Source organism: Anthonomus grandis, chromosome 11, assembly GCF_022605725.1.
Source record: "Anthonomus grandis grandis chromosome 11, icAntGran1.3, whole genome shotgun sequence".
NCBI lineage: Eukaryota > Metazoa > Arthropoda > Insecta > Coleoptera > Curculionidae > Anthonomus > Anthonomus grandis.
The window spans coordinates 18,283,273-18,309,848 of record NC_065556.1 but is presented as its reverse complement, the minus strand read 5'-3'; the positions used below and the strand labels follow the sequence as shown (position 1 = coordinate 18,309,848).

The window sequence follows — 26,576 nt, the reverse complement described above, 5'->3', positions numbered from 1 at the left end:
AGCATAAAATAAAACAAAAATAGGCATCACAAATATACTTTATTGTCTTCTATTTATAAAACAAAAAGAACAAAAATGCCATTTTTAAAACAGTATTTAAGCCACAAAACAAAAAAGAGTGAACATTAAACAAATTATTAATAAGACTTCAATAAATTAAAAACATCACTGAATTACCAAAGCAGGTTTGGATTTTGATGGACGTCCACCCTTTCTTTTTTGTCCAATACGGATATTTTTTGCCTCTACAGGCGGAACTGTATATTTTAATCCAATTGCTAGGCCCAGAAGAGGTTTGCACATATACATCTTAAAAAACTGGGGATAATTGCAGCTACCATTCATCCAATCATCTTTTTCTTTGGGAATTGTTACTCTCCAAGTGGAAAAAAAAATTCTTTGAATTCATCAAGTTTCCCAAGGTTTCCCAAGGTTTTTCAGCCTGAACATCCAATACTTGACCTCCTGGTACTATATAGACATTGTTCTTCGTGTCAGCATCTAACACCTTTATTTTTTTGTCTAATTTTGCCCATTGATATGCTTTTGTCCAATCAGGAAGTTTAATAAGCGGAGTAATTGAAAAGGACTCCTCCGTAGTTTTGCAGGACCATTCGTTAACCATCTCCGATGCGATAACCAGAAAACGAGACAAAGGAAATCTTTCGCGTAATGTATTGCTATCTTTTATGGTTCTATTAAACGATTCCAGTGCGTTGTTTGTGGCTGGTGATCCTGGGGCAGCACCTAGGTACCAATTGCGATTTTGAATTAACCACTCTTCTTTGAAGTACTTATTTAATAAAATTAGTTTGGGTTTTCCATTTCCTCATAAAAAGCTGTGATGCGCTATTAAAATGTTCAGGAGAAGTAACGGACTGTAAAGCATCAATGTCTTGTAATATATTCTTTCGGGCGTTTTTGTCTGAGCAAGTTTGTTCAACCCTGGTTTGCATTTTTGTTTTTGCATGTGCCCAACACATTCTCACAATGGGTTCAGGACCAAAGACTTCTGTAAAAGCATTTTGGATGCTCTTTGCGGTATCACAAACTAATACCGACGGTTGTAGAGAATGTCCGTATACAAACAAAACGTGTTTTTTTAAACTATTAAATAACATGGTAAAATCTTCCTGACGCTCGTTTGTCGAAACTCCTAGACATATCGGATGAAATTTTCTATGTTTATCTGTAGTTCCTACAACTAATACCAAGAACCCTTGCCAAATCAACTTGTATGTCGCATCAGCATGGATAATATTTGCATGACGTTCTGCTAACCCCAGTAAATGTTTTGTAGACAATGCAAAGCGAAAGGACATTGGTTGATCCTTGAATATATAATAAGAAAGTACAAATACTTGGTGTATGTCCTCGGGAACTGCTGTATGATTTAATATCCATCGCTCCAGTTCTCCTAGACCTATAGTTGAGAAACCGTATTTAACACGTCTACGATTTGATAGATAATTGTTCAATTGTTTCATTGATGGTAATTTTACTCTCTCCATCTTACTAAGACTTTTTAAAATAGCTTTAGGATTGAAATGTAAATCAAACAGTTTGTTTATTTCTGTTTTAACTTTCTGACTTATTCCGTAATCAGAACGAATTCCATTCGACTCGTGGTTATGGGCCGCCTCTACACGATAGAACAAAACAGCATTTGATGTAGCTTCAAACAGTAAATAAATTTGTGCCGCACACTGAGGGCCACGACGTTTTACTATGTTACAGCGATAAAACCTTTTCTTTCCTTCTTCAGTCATATGTGTTATTAAAATAGACCAAGTATTTTCTGCACAAACAACTTCCTCCGCTTCTTTAACACACGCTTAACGCTCACCACGCTTTTTTTTGTTTCTAATTTTTCAATCTTCGAATCACTGTCCGAACGATATGAAGGAATTTCTATTTCATTCTCCATTTGAATATTGTCATCAGAACTAGTGATGGGCTGAATCGAATACTTTAGGGAATCGAGTACAACTTAAAATCGAATACTTAAATGACTACTGAGTACTGATCCGGATAACTGTTTTAATTTTATTGAATAAATCAATTTACATGATTTAAAAAAAACTAAATCCGACATTTATTTTTTTATAACATATAACATATTGTGGTACATAAAATATCACACATTTTTAAAACTTAAACTAATAAAAACAAAAAACTTATTATATTATATTTATAAGTTGTTTCATTAAACAAAATAACTTATATAATTTAAAAAATACACAAACAAAAATTTATTTAAAAACAAAAAAACACATTATTTCTAAAATTTAAAGTAAAAACAAAAATGAAAAGCAAAAAAAATAATAATTAAAAAAAATAATCTGATTTAAATTTTTAGGTAGTAAGCGATTTCGTTGAACATTAGTTACTTGTCATGCCTTAGGAAATATTCTTTCTGATGGAACAGACGTTCCAGGAATACTTAAATATTTTTGGGCTAATTGGTACAGTTCTGGAAACATAGTTTTATTTTGGCTCCAAAACTGAAATGGACACTTTGTTCTATTCAAATTTGGGAGTTGCAAATATTGCCTTATACTTAACATTGCTGTTGTTGTCTTTGTTATAATTGATTTTTTTTCAATAATTTGTCATCAAAAAAGTCCAAAGATCTTTAGATGGACCTGATATCGGTGGCAAAAAGTTCGGTTCAAGTTCTGGCATAGAATCAGTGCTATTTTTTAAAACGATTTATTTCACTTCTTCTAATACCCAAGACTCGGCGTTTTTAGCGTTTTCTTCCAGTCCAAAGCCTATACCTTTGAACCTCGGATCTAAAAATGTCGCTTTTGCTACAATTTTGTCCCTTTTGAGCGGAGCAAGCCTTCTTCCTATCACCTCCAATAATGACTGTTTTAATTTTATGCCAACCTCCGTTGTTGGATTTATATGTTGTAAAGTGTGTTGTAGTCCTCTAATTAGTGATATGATTGTAGATATCGTTGGATATTTTTCAGCCGATAATACTGACGTCATAATTTCGATAGGCTTGAGAACTGGCACACAATCCCAAACAATACTCCATTCCATAGCGTTTAAACTAAGTGGAGCTTGAGGCAAACTGGATAATGTTACGGACAATGCATCTTTAATCTCTAAAAGGCGTTCTAACATAAATAATGTCGAATTCCACCTTGTGGCAACATCTTGCTTAATTTTAAGAACTGGAAACCCCATTTGAACCTGTGTCGTTTTCAATTTTTCGGTCGCTAGTACACTGTGTTTAAAATACGAAACTAGTGTTCGAGATTTGCTGCAAATTAATGAAAAATCCTCGTTTTCTTTTATGCTGTCGGTAACGCATAAATTTAAGGTGTGTGCCACACAAGGGTGATTGTGTTTTTTCAAGTGTACATTTACTGCATTTTTTATGTTACTTCCGTTATCGGATACAATTGTAACGACTTTGTCTATAATTCCCCATTCATTTAATATTTTTTTTAATGTGTGACCAATATTTTCACCAGTATGGGACCCAGAAATCTCATCGGTAGACAAAACTTGAGAATTCAACTTATCCTTATAACTAAAATGGCATGTTAAACTTACATAAGCAATATTACTATCCGATGTCCATATATCCGTAGTCACTGAAACATAGTTCACCTCACACAACATTGCTTTAATGTTTGATTTTACTTTAACAAATTTGTCTTATAAGAGAGTATTTGTGAAATATTTCCTACTAGGGATTTTATAAAGCGCGTTAATGCTGTTAGCAAAGTCCTTAATACCTTTATTTTCAACAAAAGATAGTGGCTGAAAATCTAGGACCATCATTTTTAACAGCTTTTCTTTGGGTTGAGGCTGCGATGGCTCAGAATTTTCACCGAACGCTCTCTTTTTTTCTCTCACTTTAATTTCTTTGATTTCTTGTTCACTTGCATCAATATTAATATTTGTGCTATCCTCTCCATTTTCTTCCCTATTTTCTGCAAAGTGTTCAGGTGGTTCACAGTTTGACGTTGAAGCTTCTGAATTATCAGTGAGCTGCTTGTACTGGATTGGGTGTAGTCGGGTCAGATGTTTTTTTAAATTTGTAGTACCTCCATAAAATTTCAACTTATTTTTACAAATTGAACAAATAGCTACACTTTTATCCTGTTTCTTAAAATTTCCCACACAATGGACCTAATTATGTTATTATACACGTAAGAAAACTCGAAGAAAACTCTCACAAACAAACTCAACTTTTTAACCAACAACAAAACTCTTCATCTAATAGGAAAACACAGTTATTTATTTTTTCCTATACGTCTCAAAAGCAAAAGCAGATAAGCAAAACTAAAATAACTAAATATGTGCAACTTTAAAACTGTCTTTCTAACTGAAAAAAAAAAATTAGGCTTAGCTCCTTTTACGTTTTCTCCGAATCTGTTATCTGCGTGCCGACAAATAGACAGATAAAAATTCAGAGTACCGGAATCGATTCCATACTGAAGTACTCGACTACTTTCGATTCTCTTAGGAATCGAATACTACTCGACTCCCGTATCCGAGTACTCCCATCACTAATCAGAACTATTCCCGGGTAAAACAGTATCGAGTTCCATGATTATTTAATGTTTAAAACGAATAAAACGGTGCATAAAACAACTGTTTATACTACTGAAATGTTATATACACCATAACCAATAAACGTATAAGTATGGGAATCCCAAATGCAGTTAACTGTCGCTCCAGTATAAACGCACGTTGCTGGAATTTTTTGTAACGAAAGCTGTTGCCGAATGCAAAATAAAAACTTTTAAGAAAAAAAATTGATGATTATATAATATTTTAGCTAAAATGAATTTGAAAATTAGATGCTCACTTAGAGTTTTTGAAGTTTATAAGTATAGTATTATAGTTGGTATTTTGGTAAACTGGTTTTGAAAATTAGGAGCTCATTTAGATTTTTTGTAAGCTTTGTGTATTTTTTGGTGCCTGCTTTTGTTGGCAGATTAAAAATATAATGATGCCTTAAGTTTGTTCATCGATAAATTTATTTGATATACAGAAATATAATTAAAATAGTTACCACATTTTGTTGCACATCCATAATATTTGATGCTCAAAAATTTCCCAAAACTTTATGTTAGTACTGAACATTCTACTACTGATAGTGTTTGGGTCTTAAAAGTTGAAGAAAATTGGAGCTGAAGCCCGCATATCAATCCTCTCTCTAAAATTCTCTCCTCTGCACTATTGGCACTATAAACTTTGAGAGAGACTTTAAATGTAGCATTCAATGCTGCTACATGACTTATAGGTGACTTATTTTATATATATCGAAATTGTTATATGGTATCACTTTCGGGGGTGGTTCTTCGAGCACATTGAAAAGTTTTCGTATGCAAAAAAACGCTGTACGAATTCTCACACGCTTCAGCATGTGTTAGTAAAGTATTTTAATAATAAACACTATAAAATTCTTAATGGTTCAATACATTACCTGATAAATCATTCTGTATCTTAAAACCAGATTATTTGCGAACCTACCTGGGTTCATAAAACCCTTTTTTATTAAGTCCTTTTAGGACCTCTATAAATGACCTTGTCGTTACTATCCAAAAGCACATACTATAAAACCACCCGGTATATAAAGCGTCTTCTTCTATCATCCCTATTCCATCGGTGGTTGGTCGATGACGTCAGATCCACACCGTTCATTGATCCTCAGTCCTTCCTCCCCTCTCGCGTTCCCTTAACCCGCGTTATCCCGTTCCCTAAGTTCCCTTATTAATGAATATGCACCGGGATATTCTCTCGGACGCCAAGGTCGAATACGGTATATTTTTCGACGACTTAGTTTTTCCCGATAAACTGCTGCGATCGGAGTTGATGTATTTTTTCTTTATTTTTCGGGTGTGACAGCTAGGTGGTGTATGGAGCGAAACGGGGGTTATATATAGACCAGTTCTGTGAAAAATTTATGGCCATATGTTGCTTGACTTTGGCGTTGGTTGGCCAATGGGGTGGTGATTTTAAGGACTTAGAGGTATGTAATTAGTAGTGAGGTGTAGGTACTAAGAATGTGGCATTTAAATTATTATGTGTAACAGCCATAGAACATTATGAGGGTTAGGCAAAGCAACAAGTCATAAAAGTTATTCTGTGACCTTTAGGCTTAAATAAGTCACCCTAATTATAAATAACTCAAAGATTATATTAATAATAGCTTTTAACTAAAGCCGGGTTTTGTCAATTAGAGCTCTACATATTTTTTTTTTATAAACTGAAGAAGTAATCTTAAGAAAATTCACCAAACGTCGTCAGTTTCAGGAAGACGAAACTTAATTTCATTTCCATACAAAAATTTTGTTTTTAGTTTCCATGTAAATTTTCATATTTGTATTACCAAGTAACCAAGTGAGGCAAAAATGTCCTATAATTAAAAAATACCTTCATGACTTTCCTATTTTTTTCCAGGTTTTAGCCATTTAAAGTAGTCATATACTCGTATATTCTTTCTAGGCAGTTAGACCCAATATCTTATTTTCCAAAACATTTGAAGAACTGTTTTAGTTTTTCCAGGCATTTGATTTATATTTTTAATTTGTTCTTCCAGCATTTAAAATTAAATTTTCAATTGAAGGTAATTTTTCATTCTTCCAGATAATATATTATTATTTTGTTCACACAGTTCATTTCCAAAAAGCCAATTTTTTGGAAATATGTGCAATAATTACTTTTGAAAGTTGCCAATCCAATCCAAATCAATTTTTATTTTTCCATTGGTTAAATAGAAGTATCTAGAACGCAAACAAACACTTCACAATCACTAAGCAAAAAAACTAAAAAAAGCATTTAGATAAGACCTAAACCTGGTGCTAACCGTTGATAATTAAAGAATGGCTAAGTAGAATTAGTTTAAATTCATGGAGGCTTTATCATTACTATTGATTTAACTTCCAATAATAAAAAAAAACTTTTATTACGTGGAAAAATTATTAAAAAAACCTTAACTGACCTCTTAAAATACGCACTTTACTGACTTTTTTTAAGCCAAAAAAAAAAGGTAATGATTTTGATTAAAAGGAAAATGAAAGAAAAAGTCTGGAAAGACTAAGAATTTTGAAACCTTCTCGGACACCATAAAATCCCTGCTGAAGCAGCTGCAGTTGCCTTTGCAACTGCAGCTGCTTCAGAGGGCTCTAGATGTCCTTTTTTATTGTGTCAATGAGTCTTGATCAAGGGGGAGTGTTTCCTGCTTGCCTGAAGTCATCTTTGGTAATGCCAGGCCGCCACTCTCTCTATTCCCAACTTTATGTAAAGTTGTAGAGAAACTTGCATTACCTTCGGTCTTTTAACTTAGTAACTAATAAGACATTTGAATTTTTTAACAACAATTTCCAAGATCGAAAGGGACCAATGAAGCCATTTACAATTTCCTTGGCGAAGTTTAATTTGGGTTTTATCGGAGTAAGACAGACGCAGCGGTATTCTATATGTCCAAGGCTTTTGACTATGTAGATCACCTGTTCGCAATGCTTAAAAGATATGCCTTTCGGGATGTGGCTCACTTCTGGCTTAAATCGTATCTTAAGGGGTACTTTCAGGCTGTGGTGTCTTCAGGTGAGAGATATTCCTTGTCTTGGAAATTGACTGTAGAATTTCGCAGGCTCTGCTTTGGGTCCAATTCTATTACTACTTTATATTAATGATCTTGTCTCTCTTAAAATCTCTGAACTCTTTACAGGGTTGGCAAAACGAAAAACCCATTTAAAAAACCCACAGGTTACCCAACGACCTATACAAAAACCCATACAAAAGCCCAAAGAATTTGAGATGTTTAAAAAAAATGAAAAATGAGACAAAATTGAGATACTTTTTATATAGTATTTAATAACAAAATATCAAAATATAATGACATTCTTATTCCTAAGTTTTATCAACAAATCGGGTTTCTCACTTTTTCGTAAGGAACAAAATTAAATAAATAATTTCAATTGGAAACAGAACAGAAAGGTACTAATAGACCAGTCTTTAATATTCTTATTCCTAAAGATTCTTTCCAGAGCTGCAGAACTAGCAGGGCAAGAATGTAAGTTTGCAAAAAATGTGGCCATGTTCATCAAAATACGATCTGAATCTGAATTTTGAGCTGTAGAAGTAATCTTAGTTTTTACAATTGACCACCATTTGAATGCAGACATGTTTTTTATCACGCTTTCCTTAAACAGTGATGATTGATAAATATCTTCATCCTTTATTCGGAATAATAGATAACCTTCGAAAAAATCTTCGTGATTCTCAAGTAACCAAGCCTCTGCCTCATCCTGGTATTTTTTTTCTAAGTTTTTGTCTATATATTTAGGATCAGTTAAAAAACATAGAAAGTGGAAGGGTTGTATTGCCTCCTCAAATTTTTTTTATGTCTTCAATGTAGGGGCTTGGACATGGTTTGTTTAATAAATCTAGCCAGATGTTGACGGCATCGGCGAGAGTAGTTTGGTCACTCTGGAATTTATCTAAGGCAGTACCAACTGCCTGTAGTTGTTGCTCTAAGTCAAGTGCATTTTTGTATAAATTAATGTCGTCAATTTTTCTTATAATATGCTGATCAAGAGACTCTGGATGTTCTTTTGAAATTTCTCGGTACATAGGTAGTTAGCATTAAAGGTACTTACACAGGCCAACTGCAAATTCCAACGGGTATCATTAGGAATTTGAGGCATTAACCCCCTTTAAGTTTAAGAATTCCGTGAGGTTTATGGTGGTTTCTGATATATGTCTGTATTTCTACCAAGTGTTTGAGGACAGTTTGTGGCGAAACAATTTTTTCCAATAGATTTAAATAATGTGCATTACATCCATAGGTTAGTATAGAGGGATATTTCTCTGCAATCATTTTTCTAAATTTCTTTATTTTATTTTCATTGTCGGTTACTATTGCAAAAACGTCTTTATTGTATAATTCCTTACATTGTTTAATCGCACCTTCAGCGATTTCAAAATGATATTTAGATGTTTTTTGTCATCGACGCAATCTAATGAAGATAACAAAAAAGAACTATATTTCCGGTGTGAATGCTTGTCGATATAATTGGATCGTTTCTAACACTAGACCATCCATCGAACATCAGAGTAACTGGTCTATTTCCCTCGGTCTGCATTAGAACTTCCCTTATTTCTTTTTCATATACCTCGTAAACTTCATCCGGCAAGTTTTCGGCAATTTGTCTCCTGTTAGGGGGTGTATAACTTGGTCGAAGGGATTGGATCATCTTAATAAAAGATGGATGTTCACAGTGAAAAATGAGAGATTGCATGTATAAAAACATTCTGCAATTTTGAGGTCCAACTTATGTTTTTCTTCCTTTGATGTTTTCACGACTACTTTGTCCAAAACTGTTTGTTTTCTTCTTTTAGGAGTCATTGTAGCTGTAACACCGTCACTGTCACTCAATTGGGGGGATTCTCTATCTTGTTCTGGCATTTTCCTGTTTTTTTTTTGTGCTCTCTGTTGTAGGGCACGGGAAAAAAGAACTATTGTCATCATCTGATAATCGCAAAGGAACTACCTGGCTCTCCAGATACAACGAACACTTTCCAAGATGTGCTTTAATCCTCTCTATTTTTCCCGTCAGTTTTTGAGGACAAAATTTGCACTTGAGTGTACCATCTGTCAATCGAATCACATATTCCCACTCCACAGATTTGTGACGATCCCCTCCGTAATAGTCCCCACCTTTTTTAACCCTTCCTTTATTGTCTTGCTTTTTAGCTACCTTTGCACTTGTCGTAACTTCGTTTTCTTCTTTCTCCAAGTTTTGCTCCATTTCAATCTCACTGTCTGAAATCTCCGACGATCCATCCAAGATGTTGACGACCTCGTGATCAGGCTGATCCAAATTTCTAGACACAAAATTCCCTTGTATTGATGTGGATGGTATTGATGAAAGACTATCAAAAGACTGTTGTGATGGTGTTACAGTCTTCCATCCGTTTTCCATCTTGTCATTTTTATTCATATCGTTTCCTGAGTTTACCACTTCTTCAAGTTGTATATCTTCAAGGATAACTTCAACTAGGTTTGTTTTTATTGTGTTACCATCCATATTTTTCTACCATAAAAGCAAGAAAAACCCATGTTGAAAATATTTATAGTTTAAAAAAAGTAAAACTCACCTTTTAATTTTTAGTTTACCCATCAAAAAGAAACACACTAAAACATTTTGTTTTATTACTATAACAACACTTTACTAGTGTTGTGTAAAGTTTTAACACAACACCAAAAAACAACCAGTCTAGTCAAAACTTCAAAATTAATGTTATTTTTCTATAATTTGAGGTCAGAGTTCCGGAAAATGACAAATACCCAACAAATACCCAAATACCCAAGAAAAACACAAAAACCCAGCACAACTACCCAAAACCCCACCCAGAGCATACAAAAACCCAGATTTTTGCCAACCCTGACTCTTCACCATTTTTGCTGACGATACCTCAATATTCTGGAAAAACAGTGATCTGGCAAAGCTTAGGACGTTATAGTAAACGATTTGAAACTTATTAAAGAATGGTTCAATGCTACTTGCATTTGCTTAAACTTGAGTAAAACTCACTTGAGAGCTGATGTACGAAGATGGTTTTCCGAACACTTCAGTGTGCTATTGATGTGCTAATTGATGGTGAGCTCAATTTTTAATTTTGAAGACCATATTTTAACCTTAAGTAAGAAACTCCCATCTGGCTGTTTTGCTATTAGACTTGATAGGGAGGAATTAGCACCAGAATTAAGGCGAAATGATCTATCTTAAATATGGTATCCCATTTTTTGGGTGTTTTCAATCAGGGACTTGTTTTTTGTTCTCCAGAAGAAAGCACTGCGATTTATTGTCAACATAAATCAGAAAAATTCCTGTTAGCCACATTTCGTAACTCAAAAAATTATAACCTTAACATGTTTTTTTTTATTCTAAAGACATCTACTTACCTTTTTAGAAATCGCTGCAAGATTCAGACTCCTACTCCTCTTGATAATATTCGTCAAAATACTACCTTGGTTAAAACCAAAGGTTAAGAAATCTCTTATATGAGAGTCGTAAAATGTACTACTACTACGTCAAATGTAAAATGTACTACAGGCTTAGTAGCCTTAAATCCATAAATATCTTAAAACCGTTTTCGTCTTTAGACTCAGAAAATTACTGTTCAGTAAAGCATACTACAGCTGAAAAGAGTTCTACTGAGACACACTATGAGGTACTCCTAAGTCTTCCTGCTGTTGTCGTTTGATACATTGCATTTGACTTTATAATATCTCTTTGGTTTTCTTTGTTTATAAAATAAGGATTTGCTCTAATATATTTAAGCATTTTCGCTAGGTACTTGTATTTTATTTTTTATTATGTAAGTTGCTATACTCCAGCTTTGTCGGTAAAAATTGGTAAGTTTTTTGTATTTCAATTCTTCGGTAGGCGAGATCGACTGTAACATTTATCGACAAGCAACTTAAAGAAATCGCCTATGAGTACTTAAAATACGCAATGATCCTGCCAATCTAGCAAATATAAACGTATCAGACTAAAAAACTTTCTGGTAAAAATAAACCAGAATTAAATAAACTAAGGCGTAATAATAGACATCTTATTCAGAATCGTACGCCTAAATACTATGAAACAACAAAAATGTTATCGATTACTTTTGAGTCTATTGAAATAAACTGATTTACTATAATTCAGGGCTATCTTAACCCCAATTTCAAAAAATTCGAATCAAATCTACCGCCAAAATAAAATTTTAGTTGCTACCAAAAAAGTTGAGGGTGACATGGTGTGACATCGACATTTATCTGGTACCCTCAATACCCTCAATTTGGCGCCTAGTACGCGGTCCTATGTTTCTATATAGTGTTTTTTGTTCTATTTACTTTATTTGCTAAGTAATATTTTAAAAAATTAGTAGTAATTTAAAAACCAAATTTCATGCTTTTAACCATTTAATAACTGTATCATTAAAACAGCTATAGCTACCATGAAATAAACAAAGTTAATTAAATGCGAATACACAAATAGTTTTAAATTAATAGCGTTATCATGTTCAGTGAGTTAGCGTGTCAGATATAATATTTATCAAAATAATAAAATTATATTGATAAGCCTGTGCACATCATGCCAAATTGATTACAGGTATCTATAGTTGTAGAGTAACTAATTTTATGAAAAAAAAATGAAATTTTATTAAATATGATAAATAAAACGTTAATAATGCTAGTTTATATATGTAGCTTAGAGTACTTGACTTTTAGTTTTTTAAATTAGATCCTCTTATAAATAGAAACACTCTTTAATTAAATCAAATCAGGTGATCTATCGGGCCACTCTTTACTTCTTATTCAATTAACTTTAACTATTACCAGCCTGAAAGAATATAATGAGGAGAAACTCATCAAGCAAGAGGTTTCCATTAAGTTGATTTTCAGACAGCATGATAATTATTGAAGCTATTCTGAAAATTAATTATTAAAGGATTAATAATATTTTTTAATAGTTCCTTGAAAAGTTGCCCTATTTAAATTCTGATTTGATTCATAAAAAATGGTTCGATCAGTTGGTCTCCTACAATACCCCCACAAAATATGTTCTTCTAAGTTTACTGTTTAAATCTGAAACTAAAAGTTTAGCTACTATATCTCATGCTATGGAATGGTCTTCACCTTGGGCTCAAGCAATACATGTCAAGAAAATATTGATAGACACTGTTGATATCATTTCAACAAATACCAACTCCATTCTCTCTCAGTTTTTGGTCGTTGTAAACTTTAAGAACTTCTGACAGATGCTTAAAAGAATTGTACCAGTAATCTTTTTAAACAGTTTTCCTTCTTTTTCTTAACATCTTTTAAGTCCACTCGGGTTTTTTTTGCTCTCTTTTTCTCGCGTGAAAGATCCTTATTCTAGCATTGGCTTTAGGTGAAACATAGGGTTAAAAACTAAATAATTACTTTGAATAATAGTGCTGTACTCAAGGTTTTTCTGTTCAGCAGTTTGAGGAATAATTAAGGGCAGGAAGTTGTTTTTTCGTTTTGTAACTGTTTTCTAATACATTATTTCACATTGCAGATATTCTGTGGTTCCCCATTTCACTAATTTACATCAATTCTCTGGAATAGAGAACTAAAGATTGAAAGATACGAAAGAAGATAAAATATTAGAATAAAAGATTCACCTTCAGAATCTTCTTTTTAAACTCTTGGCAGATTGTAATTTAACCCTGAAGCAGATCCAATAGACGCCTTTTCTATCTAAATAAGATTTTCAATATTTTTCCATATTACTCTATTTTTTTAATATGTGTTTATTCAACACAATTCCTGTAGGTCTTACAACTATCTCGACCACTCTTAACCTTCCGGAGCTCGCGCTAAGTATTTTGGAAAGGACGCTCGCATGCGGACTCAGAGTCCGCAGTCTTCAAATGTCCATATTTCTAAAAAATATTGGCAATAAAAGTTAATTTTTATTTATTTTAAGATTTTATTCATCGAATACATTGATTGGTCTATATTTTTTGTATCGCAGTATGAACAACGTCCACGTTGTCCTGCTGGTAGGGGCTCAGGTGTAGGTGTTTCCAATCCGAAAAGTTCTTTTATTCTCAACTGCGTAGCCTTAGGAATAGTTTGCGTCATTCGACGCCGAATATAGCCCTCCACTAATAGAAATGACAAAGATCGCAAAAACTTTCTTCGTCGTATACTTTCATTATTATTCATTGAATGAACAACAAAAGAGTTTATTCCCGATACATTGAGTAACTAATAGAACACAACCATGGGCCATCCTCTTGTATTACGTGCACAGTTATAAGACGCACATAGCTTGTCCACACAGTCAACACCTCCTTTAGATGAGTTGTTGTCCAATATCATATCTGGTTTTCCAGTAGAAGCATCTATTTTATCGTCAAAATTCATACTTGCTAAAAGCAGCACGGTTTTGTTCCTTTTTGGTGTATATGATACTAAAGTACAGTTATGACGAAAGGCGAACATGGACGATAAAAGTGGACGACCCAAAGGTTTTGAAAATTCAGGTGGTAATTCCCTTTTGTTTTTTCTAACTGTACCTAATAAAGTTAGCTTGAAATCGGACTGAAGGGAATTAAGTAGCTCCATACTGGTAAACCAGTTGTCAACTGTAATATTACGACAGGTTCCTTTTATTGATTGGCACAATCTCTGCACCACTGCAGTGGGAGAATTACTCGCTTGGAATGGACCATCAGGTTGCTTTCCTACGTAAACCTCCATGTTGCAGGTGTAGAAAATCTTGGCGTCTACCATAGCAAATATTTTTAGCCCATATTTATTGGGTTTGCTAGGTATATACTGCCTAAAGTTGCAACGCCCCCGAAATGCTTCTAGCTTCTCGTCTATTGTTAGCCATTCAAAAAGTGTATAGGCTGAATCAAAGTTACCAACAACTGTATCAAACACTGTCCGGATGGCGGCTAGCTTGTCAGTTTGTTTTCGTTCGTCTCTAGTTGCCAAATCATCAAAACGTAACTGATCTAGCAGAAATCGAAACCGACATTGGGACATCGTTAGTCGAAAAAGCTCGACGCCAGTACCATTCTGTCTCCATATCTCCTCAATATTAAGTCAATTAGATTTCAATACCCCAGATAAATAAAGCAATCCAATCAGTGCTTGTATTTCTAATATGTCCGTGTCTTTTGCATCTCTTTCACGTTGGTAATTGCCTCTACTCATGGCAATATGTCTGTTTTTATTTTCGACTATCGAATTCAGTACTTACAGTACTCTGTAAAAAAAAGCTTCCAAATGTCAATTTCTATTTTTAGGTCTTTCGCAGGTCTTTCTACCCCTGGAAGATGCTTTATCAAGTTCTCCGCCCTGGTTTTCACATTTCTTTTCGTCATATGTTTGGTCCACTCAGTTCCATCTTTGCCAATAAACACAGGGTAATTTCCCCTAGCGACTTCATCAGTGGCTTCCGTCTCCGAAGTTTCTTGTTCGGTATCACTATCTAAATCTTGCCTTTCTAAATTGTCTTCTTCTCCATCACTTCTTGGTCCTCAAAATCACTCTTTGGCTCCTCATCATCTTCCAAACATTCTTGCATGAGCTTTTGCAAACGAGCCTCCTCTCGACTCCAGGAGCACGCCATCTATAAAAGTGTACAAATAATAATAATCTATCTTAAATTTTAATAATAAAAGCTAACACTCACCATTGCACAACAAGTTTAACAAAAAAAAAACGCATAAAAATATTTAAATTGAACACTCGCGCGCGGACTCACAGTCTGCAGTGGCTATAATTTGGCAATAAACGCACACACCAACGCACAAATGAGCACTGACTGTAGGAGAACCCGGGATAGAAAGTTACTTAATATTACAGCGCTGCGGGTTGTCGATTGTCGAAATTAACGACAAAATAAAATAGTTGCGGAGTGAGAGTCCGCGTGCGAACTCCGGAAAGTTAATCAAAAGTATTCCATATGATTCGATAAGGCGCGTTTCCACCGGAATCGGCAAAGCCGATCGGGGCCGATCGCCAAGCCGATCTGCAAAGCCTACAACCCTCTTTACTGTTTCCACCAATTGACATTATTTAGCCATTCGACATCGAAATGTTCGATGACGACGACGCCATTCTTGCCTCTGCAGCATTCATAATTATTGCAGCTCAAAAAAAGCGTCGTCGACGACCAAGATTTTGGGTTAGACCAAGTCTTCAAAGCTGAAAAAAATACAGTGCAAGTGATTTAATAAAGAACTTACCGATACAAATGTGTTAAATTTAGAATACAGAAGTAACGGTGGTTTCAAAAACTTTTTCCGAATGTCTAGCAGTGCCTTTGAACACCCACTTCAAATGATATAGGACCTATGATTAGTAAGCAGGACACAAATTATCGAAAAGCCATCTCTGCTCAAGATCATCTAGCTATAACTTTACGTTTTTAGCGACTGGTGATTCTTCACTCACTCATCATGTATCTTTTTAAAACATTAACCGCAGTTATTTCAAGAACCATTATGTACAGCACTTTTTGAAGTGCTTCAGGAATATGTAAAGGTAAGTTTTTTGTTTCATTAAAGTATTACCTAATCGGGAGGTAGACCGCTGCGCAAAACCTGTGTATTAAAGTATATCTCCGGACATTCCTTGGATATCCTGGAAATTCATAAGTTTGTGCACCAGACTTCCCCAGCGGTTTACTCCTCCGTATTATTCCTTTCAATAGATACGATTATTATCATATATTATCTTGTACAGTTATAATTATTAGCTGCAGAAAACTGATTTTTTAGATTAAATAGATTTCCTAAAGTGTGCTGAGAAAAAAGTTATAATTTGTTGAAATGGAACAAGTACTTTATTTATAATATTTAACATTTTTTACAAAATATTAATAATAACAGTTTTAATAGCTTAAACTATAAGTCAAGCAGTAGGGAATCATTGGTTACTTCGTTTTCTGTTGTTGAGGATGATGAGAGAGGAGTGGCGACATACTGCGGTGAAGCAGAAGATACTGAATATGAAGAACATGATGTCTGGCCCAAGAAATATGAGGTCTTAATTGGCTGTGCTGAAATATGTGAGCTCTGAAAAGGTACAGATGGTTCAGAAGAGGGTAAGTGATTTTGGGGCCACTGGGTCGTGGATATATTCAAATTTGGAACAGATGGCGTAGGTGAAAAGGAGAATGTTCGCGCGTTGTATTTTCCTAGTTTGGCCTCGAAAAGAGTAATGTTTATAATTTGTTGTACTATGATCTTGGAATGTTCTGTTGGTAGTTTGCTGTGTAATGTTCTGCTCCTGTAACAAAATTTTAAAACATTAGACTTTTCAATATGTTTATACAATTTTACTTTTTTTCAGATGCCTCGAAACGAGTTGGAATGAAAAAGAATCGCCCAGGACTATTACAAGAGATGGAATTTTCCAAATTGCGTAGGTGCAATGGACGGGAAACACATAGCCATCCAAGCTCCAATAAATAGTGGCAGCGAATTTTTTAATTATAAACATTACTTTAGCTTAGTGCTTTTTGCTGTGGTCGACGCAAATTATAATTTCATTTACGCCAAGGTGGGATGTCAAGGGCGCATATCTGATGGAGGTGTTTTTAGTGACACTAGAATAAGCAAACTACTTGAAGGTGGAAAATTGAACCTTCCCCCTGACAGCTTTTCGTTGAGCTTCCAAGAAGTAATCAAACTGCACCTTATGTTTTCATGGGCGACGATGCATTTCCACTCACAGTAAATATAATGAAGCTTTATCCAGGAATCCAGAAAAAAGGATCACAAACGAGAATTTTCAATTATCGTCTGAGCCGAGCCAGAAGAGTGTCGAAAAATGTGTTTGGAATCATGTGTAGTATATTCAGATCATTGCGGAAACCTATGTTATTACAGCCAGAAACAACAAGAAAAGTATAGCGATGGCAATAGTTTATTTACATAATTTTCTCAGGAAAGAATCGTCCAATATATATAATCCCCCGGGTCATTCGACATTTAATGCTTAGACTCGGGAATGATTATCCCAGGAATTTGGAGACGTGATGCGTCAGAACAAACCTCCTTTATTAATTTACGTAGCATATCAAGAAGAAGTGCACTACATGCTCAACGCGTGAAGGACAAGTTTAAAGATTATTTTGTAACACCAGAAGGTGAGGTTCCCTGGCAATATCAATTGTGTTAAAGACTAAGTCGACGACATGGGCAGTCCAAAAAAAATCCATCATATATATGAAATATTATTAGAAGAACTTCAAATACAATAAACTATTATTTTGTTGATTTCAAAATTATAATAATAATAAAATAAATAAGTTAGACAGGTTCTGTGGAGTTAAATAAAATCGTTTAAAAATAAAGCTGTTTGTATTTCTACTTACCTCCGTCTCCTGTGTTTCCCTAAGCTTATTTTTGTCTGCTAGAAACATCATGGATTTAAATACAAACGATTTACTTGTATAAACATCCTCTAATCCATCGCCGGATTTACATTTTTTTACTTTTTTTTAATTCTCTGCTGAAGTGACTCTGCAAATAGCGAATTTTTTTCTCAATCTCGGTCTTATCTGCATTCAACTCCTGAGCAATTTCCATGAAGACGTCATGTCTCTTATTTTTATCTTTGTAAAATGGGCTTTTGGAATCCCACAGTACATTTCGAGAATGATAGAGCTCTATCAAGGCCAAAACTTGTTCGTTACTCCAGTTCATTATTCAAAAATTACTTATTTTCGCAGCGCAGTACATACATCCGTGACTTCCGCCAGAGAACTGGAAAATAATAATTTGACAACGCACCAAAATCTCTGTGCCGATGGGATTCGCGTTTCCACCACTTCGATTGGGCTCGGCTTCCTTTGATCCGGACCGACTTTTAGTGGTTCGCCGTTCGGTAAGCCGATCGCCTTTTTATGACGATCGGCAACACGTTTCCACAGATTCGGCTTTGCGAATCGGCTCTGCCGATCAGCCGATTCCGGTGGAAACGCGCCTTTACACGTCACAAATCCTAACGCAATTTGTGGCAAGTGTGGCGCATCCCCACTACTATTTGGTACCAAGAGTATTCGATTCATAGTATATAAAATATTATATATTATATAAAATATATATTATATTATATAAAACTCTCATTGTGACGTGAAGTTATAATTTCACTGTAGCTATAATGTCCTCACTGTATTTTCTCTTTCAGCAAATAAAATATGACCTCAACGGATGACTCTATGGACGATGACGTATTTGAAACGCAAGAAGACGTAGACGCAAAAATAAAATATCTGGAAGAGAATATTGACAGAAAGGCAAACACCAAATCTCCCACGGGATACAAAGGATACCAGCCGCCACCTGAGGTCCTAAATTTGTGCCGAACTAACTTATTAGATGACGTTGAGATACCCATACATAAGGTGATACCCATATCAGCACAGAATAATAGATGAAAATTTGCTCAAATTTTAATGTAAAATCTCAGAATTGAATCATAAGACGATCATTTTGCTCATTAACAAACTCCGTGACCTAATTTACTCAGTAATTAATAAAACCTTTATTTTATAGACTATACTGCTAGGAGATAGTGGAGTCGGAAAAACTTCGCTGTTAGTCAAGTTTGATACTGGAAAGTTTGAATCTGGAAAATTTTCTGCTACTGTAGGCATCGGATTTACTGTGAGTTTAAATATGTTATCTAACAACATTATCTTAAATATGATTTATTCTAGAGCAAAGTAGTAGACGTTGACAATACTAAAGTAAAACTCCAAATTTGGGACACTGCCGGGCAAGAGAGGTTTAGAAGTGTAACGCATGCTTATTACAGAGACGCACATGGTAACTTTTTTGCTTAGTTTGGGTCTCAATTAACAGCATGCGCATTTTTAGCCTTATTGCTACTTTATGACGTTACCAACAAAAACAGTTTTGATAACATAAGAGCGTGGTTGGGCGAGATAAAAGAATATGCTCAAGATGACGTTGCTATTATGCTTTTAGGTAACCTCAGTAATCCATGTCTTGTAAATATATAATAACTTTCATATTTCCAGGTAATAAAGCAGACTGTGGTACTCAACGAGCAGTGAGGAGAGAAGAAGGAGAACGATTGGCTAGAGAATACTGCGTGACTTTTATGGAAACTTCTGCCAAAAGTGGACAGAATGTTGAGCTTGCGTTTCATGCTATTGCCAAGTGAGTATAACCAAAAACATTTTTACCCTCTCTATTTACTAACTGCTTTCCAGGGAACTGAAATACCGACAAGATGGAGAACGCGATCCTCAGAGATTCAACGTACAAGATTACATTCGAGAACAAGCAGAGACCTCTTCAGCTCAACAGTGTCCGCCTTGTAGTTATTAAACAATCTTAATTTATTTTATTAAAGAAAAGTTTAGAGTCATGGCTCAGTTAGCAGAAAGGCGCATTAAACTCCGAACTATAAACAGTTACATAACTTGCAAAATATGCAAAGGTTATCTTATAGATGCTACTACAGTAACGGAATGCCTACATACTTTCTGCAAGAACTGTTTGGTGAAGCATTTAGAGGAAAATAATACTTGCCCTACATGCAATATTGTCATACACCAGTCCCACCCTTTGCAGTACATTAGTTTTGACCGAACTATGCAAGATATTGTTTATAAATTGGTACCAAATTTGTTGGAAGATGAAACTAGTAAAGAAAGAGAGTTTTATAAAGTGAGAGGTCTGCCTAACCCCAAAGACATACCTTTACAGAATTTAGACTTGAACTCAGAAGATCAGAACGATCCGCATGCAGCATCGGATTATCACAGGCAAGACGAACAGGTTAACGTATGCTTAGAATGCATAAGTCCGAATTTAAAATCGCTTAAAAGGAGATACATAAGGTGTTCCGCTCAGGCAACTATTTTACACTTAAAGAAATTTATTGCGATGAAAATCTTGAATGGAACAGAGAAGTATAGAGAGGTTGATATACTTTGCAACGACGAACTTCTAGGGAAAGATCACACTTTGAAGTTTGTCGTGGTTACTAGATGGAGATTTCAGAATCCTCCTATAATATTGCAATATCGTCCCAAGATTGACATTTAGAATTTTAGGGAGAATAGAAACTACGTTACAAATTTTAGTTTTCTTTTGCTAGCTTTGGTTGCTAGGCATGATATGCTAGCAGTTTTTTATAAAAGCGGTACATAAAACGTTCATATTAATCATATTTCCAAGGACGGAAATAAATTTCAATTTAACTAGTGTTTCGTTTTTCTCATGGATAGACCATATATTTGCAAAAGTTGATCTTAAGAGCACCAAAGACTTCATTGCTTACTTTATAAAAACTACATATTGCCATAGTGAGCAGCTTTTTTCGTTTTTTATCAGATCTTGATGCATACAGATCCTGGAATCTTAATCATTTGATTATTGGTAAAATTTAATTATTGATAAAATTACTCTCCTTTGTCGTTCAATGATGTATCTCTATAGCTACAGAAACATGTTTCTGCCTCTGTATCACGGTGACCAATATAGTAGATTATATTGGTAATGAAACTATGTCTGACCCATCATTAATGGGATGATCCTTGACTTTCTAGTAGAGTGTGTGATAATTCTCTTCTGTGACTCTGATTATTTGTCAGTCTATTGTTCCTATTTCCTTAATATAAGTTGTGGTTATTAAGCGTAGCTATAAATATTAACTTGGATTCCAATATTGGTCTATATATACCTTTGGGATTTATCTTTAGCTTCTAATCCGGTTCTTCAAAATGTTGGTCTTGGTCCTAATTCTCTGTATTGCTGATTCTTAATCTTGTTGAACTCCCAATGTTTCTTTATTGATTAAGGAAGTTCATGGGATTCTGGGATATATTATTATGTATTTCATAGACCTGCTGTTAACCTCCTACCCTGGCTGCTTCTTCTGATCTTGATTTTGCATGTATTGCAGTGTCATCTGCAAAGTGTTCCAAATTGAAATATTGTATATTGTCTGAAGAAATGACATTTAGCAAAAAGTTGAGATGTGTAGATCATAAAGCATTCTGATGTAATGCTTCCTAGTCTAACCTTTCCTCTTCTCATTTTAATTTAGTAGGTCATTTTTAAATCAAATGATAAGAGAGAATATAAAACATGAGACTAAGAAGAAATAGTTAAACTAATAATAAAGGGAAACTGCCATATTATCAAAATAAAGGATCTAGTGTAATTCAGACTCCGATACTTCTATAGATTTAAATTTACACAACATGACTCAGATGGTTCTTCTGAACAAGAAAAGTGGCATAATTGTAAAATATTTTACGAATATATTTAATATACATATATGTATCTCTATTATAATTTTGATGCAATACTTTAGAAATATAAAATAATATTTATAATATAGACAAATTATATAAAATAATACAATATGAGGCGTGAAACATCAATATACAACATATCAAAAAATATGTGTGAAAAAGTGCATTAACTATATAGAATTAAGATTTATCGTAGTAGTTGCAGGATAACATTATCGTGTTTGACAGCTAAGAGTTTATTAAATTTCAAGATTTAAACAAAGACAACATTAGTGCAATATTTTTTCTAAACTAATAAAGAAACATTCATAGTTACCTAAAATATGGCTTAATAGATAAAAAATGTATATAATATAACTAGAAAATACACCAGGAGGGACCTAGTACTGTATTATAACTGACAATATAGATGTACACCAAATTTTATAAATATACACTATGTAATTATTTTGTTTGTACAGATAGTAAAAAAGTGTGTTTTATTTTCCTTTTATCATTCAGAAAAATTAATAAAATAATTATCTTATTTGGATTTACTATATTAATCACTCTGTAGATGTGACCGTTGGAACACCAGGTGTATTAACTATTTTCTCAGAAGATACTTTTACATGAGCCAAGGAGTAGAAGAGTTCTACTCTACCTAAGCCAAAATAGAATTATCTAATCACTATGGGTCAATATAAAGTCATGTAGCTCATCAGTCAAACAAAGGTCTTGACTTGTCACCTTTTGAAGAACTATAGTTATAAAATGCTTATATCTAGGGAAATTATTGATAGTTTAATGATTTTCGTACAACCATAGTGCTTGCTGTAAAAATGTTTAATCTAGATGAACTTAGATGTTATTACTCTGATCAACAATGTTTTAAATATGATCGGCAAAGTAAAGCCAAATAAATATTTGCACATCCACCTTAGGAACATAAGTTAATAATTGGATGACTATCAAGCTAATAACCCACTAAAAATGTTTATGAATTAGTAATATGATGGCATCACCTGTTTGTAAGAGTGTAAGATCTTCAAGGGTCCCAGTGGTAACGATAAAATTTATTGCTATAATATAGTCATAGTATATGAATTGAACCGACTTAAGGAAAGTTTAGAAACTTAAGAAAGTTTAAAAGCAATTTGCAACATGTCAGACTTTGAAAATTTGACCATTTCAGTTTCAAATTTATTTAAGTGTTATATTTTATTCGTGCCTTAAGAATTATTTATTTATTTATTTATTCATTTCAATATACGGCAGAGCCAGTTTACAAAAACAAAATAGATAATATAACAATGTAAATACAATACTAGAATTACAAAAAAAAATATACCAAGATAAAACCTCTGAAAAAACAATCATCGACAGGGCTAAAAACTTAACTAAAAACTTAACACTATCGAAGGAACGTAGGTTAAAGTGTAAGATTATTTATTTTTGATTTGAATGACCGTAAGCCGCCGGAAAATGGATCCAAACTATTTTCATTAAAGAAACGCAAAGTCCTAGTCAGTGAAGAAAAAAACCCATAATTGGCCGAATAAAAGGGTAAACGAAACATAGAAGAATTGATCCTTTTTTGATAGGTGTTAAAAGGAATTGCTTCCGAGATGGTAGGCCAATGATATAAACCATTTAAGATCTTATAAAACATTAAAGCATCAGAATAATGCCGTCTGACTTCAAGATTAGGGATATTAAGTTGGACACTGCATAGCATTATAGTCGATGTAATAATTACCAAAAATATTAACTTCAGCTCTATAAGCAAGGGATCTTAAGAACTTCTTTGTACAGCCTCAAGGCGTTCAATATGAGAATCATAATAAGGGGACCAAATGACAGACGCATACTCAAGCAAGGAACGTACCAAAGAGTAATAAAGTAATTTGAAACAATAAGGTGTAACTATTTTTCAAGAAAGATGTACACTATTTCTAGTGATAAAACCAAGACTACGCATACTTCTGTTAGTAATATCCAAAATGTGCTGCAAAAAAGCTAACTTGGTATCGAAAAGAACACCTAAATCTTTAACTGTATTAACTAACTTGAGTTCGTTATTGTTGATTGTGTATTAATAATTAATAATTTTATTAGAACGACCAAACGAAATACATACACACTTCTTTACATTCAATTCCAGACTATTGCTATTGCACAACTCAGCAACACTATTTAAATCCAATTGAAGTAGCTCAGCATTAAGATATGACTCAATGGCTTAATACAGTTTAAAATCATCAGCAAAAGCAAGATGTTTTGAATGAACAATTACATCACTCAAATCTCTTATGAACAAGTTAAAAAAGACCGGTCCAATATGCGAACTGACCAACTGTGTGCGACCAGTCAAAAAACTGTGACAAAATTCGACCAAAGTCCTACCAAGGCGCATAGCCCCAAACTTCCGAACTAGATGTTCATGACCAACCCTATCAAAGGCCTTCGAGAAGTCTGTGTACACACTATCGACCTGTACAGACCTCTCAAAAGCACCAATCAAATCATATTGGTAAGTCAACAGGTTAGTCACCGTAGATCTACCCTGACAAAAACCATGCTGATGATCACTAAGCAATTGCCTACATTGCCACGAAAATCGCACAGAAAACAGCCTGTCAAACAGCTTAGGAACTACAGACTGAATACACACACCTCTATAGTTACAAATATCAGTTCTATCGCCATTTCTATGAATTGGTGTTAAAAAGCTTACCTTCCAATAATCAGGAAATTTGCCTGATGTCAAGCAAAGATTGAAAAGGTGATGCAGAATCTTGCTCAAGAGTGCACACACAGTTTTTAAGAAAAACAGATTGGATACCATCAGGGCCAAAAGAATGTTTGTCAGGGAGGCGTAAGATTTCATCAAATATGTCCAATAAAGAAAAAGAAATGCGATTTAAATCCAGACTGTAATCAAATTTATAGTCAGGAGCCTTGCGGACAGGTTGCCTGTATGTAGTTTCAAAATACCTAGCAAATAAGTTTACAATATCTTGACCATTACCAGCAACCTCGGCTTCCATATGCATGCTATGTATGAATCAGACCTACGTAATCTACTGATGTGTTTCCAAAATGAAGAAGGATCGTGTGAAATTTCAGTATTTAATCTTTCAATATATAACCTAAATCATTCATCACATTTATTCCCCAAATTTGAAAAATTAACATAATCCATGGGATCCTTACTATTTTTAAATTTTGTATGAACAATCTTTTTTTGAATAACAAGATTCTGTAATTTTCTACCAAACCAAGTGGGAAAATTAGATGATTTAAAATGTTTAATTGGAACAAACATCTCAATGCATTTATTAATATCCTTCTGATTAAAAGCAGTATTCCAATTCATGCAAGCAAGGTAATTATTAATGGCAATAAAATCACAGTTTAGAAAATCATAATAATAAACATCATACTTAAGAGTAAAATCACAATTAATAGAAATACTTGTTTCATAAGCAGGATGGTGGTTTGATGCCGGTGATAAATTTTCAGTGGCATATATGACTGCTATTATAAATTGAAGGATTTCTGAATATTAATTTAACCAGGAATAATACCATGAGAGAATATAAACTTGCAATGTTTACAGGCCAAAACTTTCATCTATACATAAATTTTCTTCTCGTAGAAATAAACGTTCTCTTTTACAAGAGGAGCTCATAATCGTGCATTCCATAACTCTCATGTATTTATTTAGAATTGCTTTAAATATATCTGGATTAATAGGTGTGCTAATCATTAAATAAGAGATCTTATAAAAGAATAGCATCTCAGTTATTTTAAGTCCCATTAATGATTCTAAAATTGTTAGCGAAATTTTATAGAAAATCCATGTTGCTGAAATGATAAAATTAGTTTTATATGAATTCTACACGACAGGTTAAAATATATTTTAAACATTAATCAGATCACTGTCATCAACAAAATTCTCCAATAACTAAGTAAATGAGAAATTGTTAAGACTAAAACCGTCACATCCAAGATATGAAATGAGGATCAACTGTCTATTAATGCTTTATTTTTGTCTTTAAGCTTGGTAGGCAGCTGCCCCCCCCCCCTAGAGGCCTAGAGGTTAACGCTATGAACTTTAAAATTGAACTTGAAACTTTACTTTTGAAAACGTATATTTCGTAACTTATCACTTATTAATTTCTAATTTCACTTAATAATTAGGCTATTAGGTAACTTCAATCTAAGATAAGGCTTTACTATACCTATACATATTTACATTTCGGGGGCTCGAAGCGCTCGCAAGTAAAAAGCGAATTGAAACGATTACGCTCACTTTGAGCCAAGAACCTACGGATACTACGGAAAACGTACGACTTTGCCAAAGACGCCCAGTATCTGAAAAGAAAATTCAATCATTCCTGGTTGGAAATGTACTCACCATGGTTAGCATACTCCCGCCAACAAAAAGGAGCCTTCTGTAAATTCTGTACACTATTTCCACCCAATCTGAGCTCCGTTAGAGGTGTTTTAGGTTCGTTCATTATAAGGCCGTTTTGTAAGTTCAAAGATGTTCATGAATACTGCAGAAAATACGCAGATACTCACTTTCATAAGACGGCATTGGAAGCAGCTAAATCTTTTCTTGATAATGTGCCAGTAAAGTCTTGAAAAAAACAGGAAAATTATAAGATCGATTATTTCCTGTATTGCGTTTTGCGGATCCCACGACCTAGCATTAAGAGGGGCAAGCTATGGTGATGGAATTCTGGAAGGGCTGTATAAGATGCGAATTGACGC

The 26,576-nt window shown here is 34.0% G+C and overlaps 3 protein-coding genes across 3 annotated transcripts; 2 read left to right on the top strand and 1 right to left on the bottom strand.

The window, feature by feature from the left end:
- Positions 1-2,712: 2,712 nt before the first annotated feature.
- Positions 2,713-5,467, bottom strand: LOC126742479 (E3 SUMO-protein ligase ZBED1-like). Its single transcript, XM_050449121.1, has 3 exons — positions 5,456-5,467; positions 3,708-4,152; positions 2,713-3,659 (listed from the first exon to the last, which is right to left on the bottom strand). Exons 1-3 carry the CDS (start codon positions 5,465-5,467, stop codon positions 2,713-2,715), a joined length of 1,404 nt encoding a protein of 467 aa, XP_050305078.1.
- A 264-nt stretch (positions 5,468-5,731) lies between these two features.
- LOC126742171 (ras-related protein Rab-37-like) lies at positions 5,732-19,908 on the top strand. The gene is made up of 7 exons (XM_050448745.1): positions 5,732-6,001; positions 18,710-18,926; positions 19,078-19,188; positions 19,242-19,350; positions 19,402-19,512; positions 19,566-19,707; positions 19,761-19,908. Exons 2-7 carry the CDS (start codon positions 18,720-18,722, stop codon positions 19,876-19,878), a joined length of 798 nt encoding a protein of 265 aa, XP_050304702.1. The 5' UTR covers positions 5,732-6,001; positions 18,710-18,719; the 3' UTR covers positions 19,879-19,908.
- Positions 19,909-19,917: 9 nt separating this feature from the next.
- Positions 19,918-22,281, top strand: LOC126742172 (polycomb group RING finger protein 3-like). Its single transcript, XM_050448746.1, has one exon. It carries the CDS (start codon positions 19,918-19,920, stop codon positions 20,599-20,601), a length of 684 nt encoding a protein of 227 aa, XP_050304703.1. The 3' UTR covers positions 20,602-22,281.
- Positions 22,282-26,576: the final 4,295 nt, after the last annotated feature.